Source organism: Fusarium falciforme, chromosome 5 (genome assembly GCF_026873545.1).
Source record: "Fusarium falciforme chromosome 5, complete sequence".
Classification (NCBI taxonomy): Eukaryota; Fungi; Ascomycota; class Sordariomycetes; order Hypocreales; family Nectriaceae; genus Fusarium; species Fusarium falciforme.
In genome coordinates this window covers 1835-11207 of record NC_070548.1, presented here as the reverse complement: position 1 = coordinate 11207, position 9373 = coordinate 1835, and the positions used below count along the sequence as shown (strand labels likewise).

Here is a 9373-nt window from a genome sequence, read left to right as displayed (position 1 = left end):
GATAGTCACTTCACGAGGGAAAATAAGGACTAAGTATTGCCGCGGGATATTATTAAACTAATACCTCAGCAGCAGCGAGCCATAGAAGGCATCATAGATGCCCTATGGGAATAAGATAAGAGGGCGAAGGAAAAATCAGCCAATGAGGAAGATAACGATAAGCGCGACGCTAAGCTAAAGCATACTATTCGCAACTTCTATGTATCCCTGATCTGCCAGATAGTTGGGAGTAGGCCGTTCTGGTCTGCGGTACTAAGCTTCTGCGCTATGCTTAGCTAAAAGAAGGCCTTTGCACGGCGAGAGGTAAATAATAATAAGCAGCGCAAACGGTGCATCTGGAATAAACTAGGCAACTTTAATAGTAACTTATCCGCGCTTATATGGACTACTTAGCTTATCTTATTTGACTTTGTATGCTTCTATAAGTAGGATAATGAGGATAGGATACCTAAATTACTAGAAAAGATATACAAAAAGTACTTCTAGTAAATAGCAGAGATACCCTTTGGTTATATCCTGCAATAGCAGCTCTATCTTTTCGTAGTATCTCGAACGGCTTTCGCTAAGAACTAGGCACGCTAGTCTCTCGACGGCTAGATAATTGACTATATAGGAACTAAGCTACATATAGAATAAGTATCGCAGCTAGTTATATTAGAGTTTCGCTAAGCATATTCGCTTTTATATAATAAGCTATTATTCGGTGCAAATAATATTATATTAATCGAGGCGTAGAGACTATAGGATGACCTAGACCTCGATAACTATAGTGGCTTATGGCTGATAGATAAGAGGAATACTAAGATCCTAAAGGGAACGCAGGATGCCCTACTCTGGCAGATTAAGCATAGGGCTAAGCTGCAAGGGGCCTATATGCGGACTAATTAGGCCGGCGGGTTAAGCCTATGTCTGAAGGCAATAGCCTACTACGAGGCGCACATATAAGAGTTCCTAAAGCGGATGGTAATGCTTATTTATGTTCTGCTGGCTCCTCCGTTGCGGGCATTAGAGCTACTTTCCGTTACCTATACTAACATAGGTCGTCGTCGATGTATATTAATCTAAGAGAAGATAGTTATAGTATATATGCGGTATCATAAGAGCTAGGAATAGGTTAGTGCCGAGATAGAGAATATCCGCTTCTTGCCCCGCGCGATTAGAGATCTGCTCTTAATATATCTAGCTCTAGTGCCGCCGCTACGCTAGGTCTTCCTTTATTAGAGAAAGCCCGGCGCCTTACTATCGCTATACCTATGGTCGAGCCTAGACGGCGAGGTCTAGAGGGATACCATGATCTCTTCCTGCCTTTATAAGGCCTACATACGCGCCGAGGTACCACAGTTCTAAGTAGCATAGTAGCACTAGGCTACTACTTCTATTACTAAGGAGAAGTTTAGTGCTAAGGAGCGGGCTAACTTTGACCTAAAGGAGATCGCGGTAGCTAAGGAAGTCAAGGATAAGGTAGCCCTCGCGGACCTAGCTAGAATGAGTAACCATAGCTACCGCACATTTAACTATGCCTATGCTAGCAGCACGACGCTAATAATAAGCATGCTCCTTTATTGCGCCTACTAGGCATCATAGAGCTAGTGCTCCCTATTCTAGGTTAATTAACTTCTCTAGGGGAAGCGCCCGCATATGGTATTAGAGACATAGGCGCAGGGGTTACTTAATGCTTATAAGAAGGCGCGGTTTCGCGTAAGGCTAACCTAGAAGGAGGACGGCCTACTAATAGTGGCTCGTAGGCTATATAACAACCCGGGGCTACAGCTACATCGCCTAGGTTAGCGGGATGGCATGCTAGCAACATTGGGTCCGCGACCGGCCGAGCAGGTTATCATTATCCTTGCGACTAGGTTAGGTAAGACACTAATAGTAATAGTTAGTGCTACGCTTGAAGGCACTGCGATAATTATATTAATATTACCTATGGTGGCCCTCCGTAGTAATATGCTCGTTTGCCTCAGCAAGGTAGAGTTAAAATACTATATATAGTCGCTAGGGTCATCTAAGTCGGCGCCGCTGGTTATTATATTAGCCGAGGCCGCCTATATAGAAAGCTTCCTAGAGTATGCCAACTGACTTATAGACCGATAGCGGCTAGACCGGATCGTAATTGACAAGTGCCACCTAACTATTATAGCAAACGACTATCAGTAGTATATATCGCAGCTGGGCTAATATATACGGCGGGTTTAGACGCAGACAGTCTAGCTAATAGCGATACTCCCGCTAGACTACTAAGAGCTCTTTATAGAGCATAATAAGCTCATTCGGCCACATATAGTCAAGGAGTTAATGAATCGGCCGAACATCTAGTATATTATATAGCGTAAGCGAGGCTTAGGTACCTTATGCTAGAGGGCAGCTTATCTTATCTAAACCTGCTAGACCTAGAAGGACCTCTTCGAGAGCAAACAAGATAAGATTATCTTATATTATTAGATAAAAGAGCTCATAGCAGAGCTCACTAACCTACTAGAGTGCCCATCATATATGGCTGACTCTGGTATAGAGGAGGAGAGAAGGGCCATTATCGAGCAGTGGCTTAGTGCTATAGACCCGCCTGCTATTATAGCTATATCTGCGCTAGGTCCTAGCTTTGATTATCCGCATATCTAGTAGGTTATCTATATCGGCGCCCTGAATCTAATAATAGAATTCTCATAGGAGTCAGGCAGAGCCGGTCGGGATAGCAAAGTAATAAAATCTATTATCCTACTTAGTACAGCCTAGTAGCCATAGCTAGACCGGCAGCTAGGCGCAGACCAAGAGGCCATATAGCTATACCTTATGTAGTAGCAATATTCGCGCGGCATTATGAGCTAATTCCTTAATATGCGGTCGGATTAGAGGTGGTGTATAGAGGGTGACGAGCTTTATAGCGTTTATCCTAACTACTATACTAAACGCCAGCTAACTAATCTTAAGTTCTATCTACCGCGGCCCTAGGCAGAAAAAGTAGCGAGCAAGGGTAAAGGTAAACAATACTCTATGGTTAGTAAGATAGTTTTTACTAGGCCTAGTAAGGTTCTTTACTAGTCCTAAGTTTATAATAAGGTACTAAGCTAATATAAGAGGGATCTTAAGATAATAATAGGCTACTATCTATATTATTAGGTAGAGGGGAAGCCATTTAAGTACGTAGCGGTAATATACGCGCAACGCCATAATTAGATATAAGCGAAGTAAAAGGTACTTTAGGACTATAAAAGCCGGGGTAAAGAGTAGATAGATCTATATGCTATCTATTAAATATGCTATTAGCCATAGGAGATCTATCGGGCGGCGGACCTAGACTATGACAGAGATAGTTCATATCGATTCCTAGATATAGTTATACCTCTATGTTTTAGGGCTTATAGCCGGCCATGCCGTACTAATTGGTTCCTAAAGCATTTTAACTAGATATTCAAGATATATTAAGAGTATATATTATGGCTTAGTAAAAGTGCCTCGCTAGGAGATAATAGATATATATAGGCGAACTACGTAGTAGCGCTTTTATTAGCTAAGCTTAGGTAAAACCCGCCGCTAATAATAGATAAATAGTAATTAGTTATAGAGCCTCTAGTTAAAATTTAAGAGAAAATAAAGAAAAGGATAGAAAAGATAAAAACGTAATATATAGGGGTAAGTTAAGGTCTAAGGTAGGACTAACCTATATTAATATAATTAAGGGGGGAAAAATAAGGCTCTATATAGTAAAGAATAAAACCTATAAAGGCTATATTAGGAATTAAATCTAGATTATCTAGTTTATAAGTTAGAAATTCTATTATTAAACTATATAGCTTATTTCTCTCGACTAGGTTACTTAGTCTAATATTTATAATAGTTAAGTAAGTCTCTAATGCGATACTTATAATTATACCTCCTTAATATAATAATTACCTTTCTAATAATAGAGATAGAAATATAGATAAATTACTATATAAAAAGTTAAGCTCTGCGGTAGAACTTAGCTATATATAAGGTAATAAAGAAAGAATATATTATAGACCTAACCCCACTTACAGAGGTATAAGAGTAGGTAGGAAATTAACTACTAGTATTAAGGAGAGTTAAAAGTAAGAAAAGGGGAGAAGGTTAATTACTAATATAGGAGTTAATAATAATAGGTAATAGGGAGAGTTAGAAGTAGTAATTATTAACCTAACCGGGAGGCCAGTGGTAGTTTGGGCCAAACTACCATTTCGGGGTCAGGGGCACGGACGAATGGGCATGCAGGGATACACGCGGGGGTGGGTCCCAGACGCGGGCAGGGGGGCCAAACTACCAGTCCCAAACTACCATTTCATGCTGCAGCCAATCAGGATAAAGGGAAGGGCAACTTCAGGGTTAAGGAAAAAGCAAGCAAAGGAGGGAAATACAACAGAACGCGTCTCCCAAGGCCAGCCTTCTCGCGACCGACCGGGTGAACGAGGGATATCCTTTTCATATGGACATGAGTCTATAAAATGAGCGCAACTAAGGACGACCGAGCAGTTTCCCAGCAAGCGGCAATCATTCGAGGGAGAGACTATCAAGAAAAGAAAGAAAGAAGGGAAACAAGGACTGCACGTACAGTATCCTAAGAGGAGGAACCAGAGGGAGGTAGGGAAGGGCTCGACATAGTCCAGATCGCAGCCATGGCCCGAGGGCGTCCCACAGACTCGCCCGGCGGCAACGAACCGGAGCGGCAAGAAGATACAGGAGAGTCCGCCAGCTGTGTTCATGCAGAAGCCACCAAACCGGGAGAAGGGTGGCTTATATATAATGGCGAATACCGGTCGTTGATCTGCGCCTTTCACGGCTATGCGGTCTGCAGCCTCGAGGGTCACTTGAGGGACCGTCACCCAGACATCGACCATCGGGCCCGCAGCGATATCATCCACCGCCATAAGGGTCTACAGCTGCAAGGGCCGGCATTGGAGCAGCTCGTCCAGCACGGTGCGTCAAACCCGACCCGGGCCGTCAAGGGTCTCGTCGTTCACCGGGGCTTCGCTTGCACCTGGCCGGGTTGCAGGCACCTCACGCCGAGCTGGAAGTGCCTGCGGGTTCACCTCAACGGCGAGCACAACATAAAGGGAGCCAAGGCGCAGGCGGGCCTCTGGACCGGCGTCTATCTGCAAACCTTCTTTACAGGTCCAAAGAGGGCGATTTACTACTTCTGCGTAAGAATCTCGACCAGCGGTAACGATGATGCTGTCTCGGCAGCAGGAGATCCTCCGACGCCGGTCGGCAGGGGGAGAAGAGCGACGATGGCAGACAGGCAGCAGACGCACCCGGAAGATCAGACGATGATCGCCGACATCACCCAAGGGTGGTCACTGCAGCAGGAGGAGCAGGAGAAGATGCAGAAGGTCATGGAGGAGGGGATCCTGAGGCACGAGACGACGAACTGGCTGAAGAGGACCGGCTGGTCAGCCCACTTCGCCGGGAGGAATCTGGTGGATATCCAAGCCTGCAGCAGGATGCCCGGCTGTGACGACGACGAGCTGCGACGGATGGCCACGGCTCTAGATCGTCTATTCTTCGACCGCTGCATCGGCGGGTTAAAGAGCATGCCCCTGATGACCCGCCTGCTCCTGGCCAGCCCCCACCCTCACGATGCCCACAGCCGACCGTTTGGGCCGCTGCAGGAGAAGACCAGCATGGATCGCTACCTGGTATATGTGAAGCGGTTCTTATGCTATTGCCTCAACGTGCTGTCGCTGGAGGAGGATGCGCTGTTTGCCGAACACGGCTTTCGCTTCACGCCTGCACAGAGGGCCAGCCTCGAGCTGCTCTGGGCGCATCTGCAGGACGAGGAACAGTCGGGCGAGGGGCTGCAGGAAGAGATATTGCAGATTCTGGCGGACTTCTGGATGCAGCGGCTCGACGGGGACCCTTTTGCGAGCCCGCTGTGGCACTTCGTCGGGGTGCTGGGAATCGACGGCGAGACGGGGCAGCTCCGACCTGCCCACCTATTCACCTACGTGCTTGCGGGACTCGTCTTCACGGGGCGGGCGCTGCTGGGAGAGTGGGCTATACCCACCCGGGAGCGGGCCGGGATGACGGACCTCGCGCAACGGTTCGCCCAGGTTCGAGACGCCTGGCTTTGCAAGGCGACATACTCTCCCATGGGCTATACGCTCAGCTTGCTGTTATACGGAAGGAAGATCGCGCAGGAGACTGGTAGCCGGCTGATGGTGTCCTGGAGCAAGGACGGCGAGATGATGTACTTCATGGGCAAGCCGATCCTGATGGAGAAGATTCGTCACATGGTGGCTAGGATGACGAAAGACGCCGAGGACCTGCTGTGGGGTCAGTTGATGTTCAAGGAGGGCGACGACGAGCGTTTCATCCTTCCTCTGGCCGGCATTGAGGATGACCTCACCCATACAAGACGAGGCCGGTCCTTCATCCATACCAACGACCTCGCTGGCAAGGAGGTCGAGATGCTCGAGGACCTCGTCATGGGCTCGCGGAAGACAGAGTTCCTAGATCGAGCGGGCGAGTGGAAGTGGGCGGGCATCAGGAAGTACCTGAAGCTGGTGAAGAAGTTCGAGGAGTTTCTGCTGCTCCTCTCCCACATCACCGGCGGCCAGCCCAGCCGAGGGGAAGAGATCACGGGCCTGCGCCTGGTCAACGGCATCAACAGGGACCGCAACGTCTTTGTCATCGACGGCGATGTTGTGCTCGTCACCCAGTACCACAAGTCTCTGGCCCACTTCGACTCGCCGAAGGTGATCCCCCGCTTCCTGCCGGAGAGGATCGGGCAGCTGCTCGTGATGTACATGGTCTACATCCGACCGCTGACGGATCGCTGGGAGGCGGACAGATGGGAGCTATATGGCAAGATGGCACCGCCGAGCGACTTCATCTGGCATAACGAGACGGGGCCATGGGAGAGCAGTCGTATGTCTGGGGCCATGGGGAAGTGGACCTCCCACTATATCGGCCGCAGGATCACGCTCCAAGACTGGCGCCACATCGCCATCGCCATCAGCAAGAAGCACGCTCGCGACCGGGGGGCCGCTCGGGCAGACTTTGAGGACGGCGACGACGATGACGAGTCGGAGCAGTACGAGGCGCCGGACGATCTGGCTGCCTGTCACACCGGCCAGACAGCCGCCAACTACGGTGTCACGATCGATGTGCTGAAGCGCTTGACGGCCGAGTCTCTGGACATATTCGGGCAGGTGAGCCGTCGTTGGCACAAGTTCCTCGGCTGCGACGCGCAGCAGCAATCGGCCTTGGAGCCGCCGCCGTCAACTTCGTCCTCGAAGCGCAAGGGTGCGGCCGAGTCTGGCGGCGAGGAGAAGAAGTGCCACCCTCCCCGGAAGCGGGCCAAGATCGCCTCGCTCGAGAAGCTAAGGGCAGGTATGACAGCAGCAGTGGGGGACAAGAAGAAGGACGACATGATCCTGCGGGCACTCCGGGCTGTCCTGCGTGATGACGCTGCCCAGTTTCGGTCACCCCAGCAAGAAGAGGCCGTCAGGTTGGCCGCGGCGAAGCAGAGCCCGCTGGTTGCCGTGCTGCCAACGGGCGGCGGGAAGAGCTTGGTCTTCATGGTCCCGGCTATGCTGGCAGGTGCAGGCGTGACCATCGTGGTGGCTCCGTTCGCCGAGTTGAAGAGGCAGCTAGTCACACGCTGCGTCGATGCCGGCCTAGACTGCAAGTCCTGGCCCGAGGCGCGTGAATCTTGGCCCAGGGTTACGCTGGTCTCGGCCGAGGCGGCTGTCACCGATGACTTCCTGCAGTGGGCCGCTGATCTGAGTGTCAGGGGAAGGCTGGACCGAGTGGTCATTGACGAGTGCCATCTGTCATTCACTGCCGCCGAAACCTACCGCGCGAAGCTCCGGTGCCTCGTTCTCCTGCGGAGCTTGGGGTGTCCCTTCGTATTCCTCACTGGGACCCTGCCGCCGCTCCGTCAACGCGACTTCGAAGAAGCCATGCAGCTCCAGGCTCCGCTCTACATACGGGCTTCGAGCCATCGGCTGAACGTGCGGTACTCCGTCCTTCGCGTCCGTAACGGACGGGGCGTCATGGAGGTGAAGAGGCTGGTGGACGCCCGGCTCCCACGTCTAGCACCGGGGAGAAGGGGGTCATATACTGCACCAGCCACGCGAAGTGTAGAGCGCTTGCCCGGCAGCTTGGTTGCCATTACTATCACGCTCAGCGCGATGATAGCGATGCGCAGTTCCTTGCCCAGCGCGAGCAGGGCTTCCAGGCATGGGTCAACGGCGAAACACCCTACATCGTGGCTACCGCGGCTCTAGGCACGGGCCTTGATGTTGCAGGCATCGTCCATGTCATCCATCTCGAGGCCCCATTCAGCATCATCGACTACGCCCAGGAGGCGGGGCGGGGCGGGCGAGCTGGGGAGCCCGTCACCGCAGAGATAGTCGTCGAGGAGAAGGACTGGCCGGTTGAGGACCATATCCGCGACAGCTACCTAGACTTGAGCACGCGCGAGGTACGCAGTCTGATCCGGACACAAGGTTGCCGTCGCCGCCTCCTTGGCCAATGCTTGGACGGTGACCTACGGGACTGTGGAGATCTCGATGCCGTCCGATGCGATAATTGCCGCCGCGATGAGCTGTTGTGGAAGAGTGAGCTATCCTCGCAGGGTATCATAGCATCACATGCCCGCGGCAGGCGCGATGCCCTCGCTCTAGAACGTTTCGAGGCCGCCTTGGAGGAGATAGAGGAGCTTGGCAAGATGGGCTGCCGCATCTGCTGGATGTTCGATGGCGTCAAGGAGGCCGGGCACCAGTGGGGTACCTGTGGTGCCACAGCAGAGAAGGATCTGTCCTTCTCCAGCTGCATGATCTTTCAGGGTCTGGTCAACTACAAGAAGGATCCACAGGCACGTTTCTTGAGCTGCTTCTACTGTCACGTATCGCAGGAGCTCTGTCGGGACGGTTACGAGACCAAAGGAGCATCATGTCGGTGGAAGCATGCTGTAGTCCCTATGGCGTTGGCCGCCGTGACGGAGGCAGATATATGGTCGCAAGTCCAGGAGGCTGCCGGTCGAGACTTCAAAGGTCGGGATGACTATGCTGACTGGCTGGGCCGTAAGCATAGCAAGTTGGTATGCGGGCGAGAGATGACCAATGCTATGGCCGTCTTTGATCTAGTGCTCAAGTGGAGACAAACTCAAGAGCTTAGTTAATTACTATGTTTTACGCATAGTGTAATACGTTTGACTAGTTATATATAATGATATATAATGTGATGTGATAGGCAATAATAGGAAGGAAAATAAAAATAAAAAAACAAAGGAGTATATGAGAGAGAGAGAGAGAGAGAGGGGGGGGCTCCCACAGTAGGTATACTACCCACATAATACTTAACGGTAACTATACATACGAATAGGACTTGGTGATAATAGCTGGCTTTAACT

At 50.9% G+C, this 9373-nt stretch overlaps 1 protein-coding gene across 1 annotated transcript; it reads left to right on the top strand.

Moving 5' to 3' along the window:
* Positions 1-4631: 4631 nt before the first annotated feature.
* Positions 4632-9142, top strand: NCS54_00629900 (Hypothetical protein; the record flags this gene model as incomplete). The annotated part of the gene is made up of 2 exons (XM_053151765.1): positions 4632-8018; positions 8147-9142. The coding sequence occupies 2 exons, from the start codon at positions 4632-4634 to the stop codon at positions 9140-9142; spliced, it is 4383 nt and encodes a 1460-aa protein (XP_053007740.1).
* Positions 9143-9373: the final 231 nt, after the last annotated feature.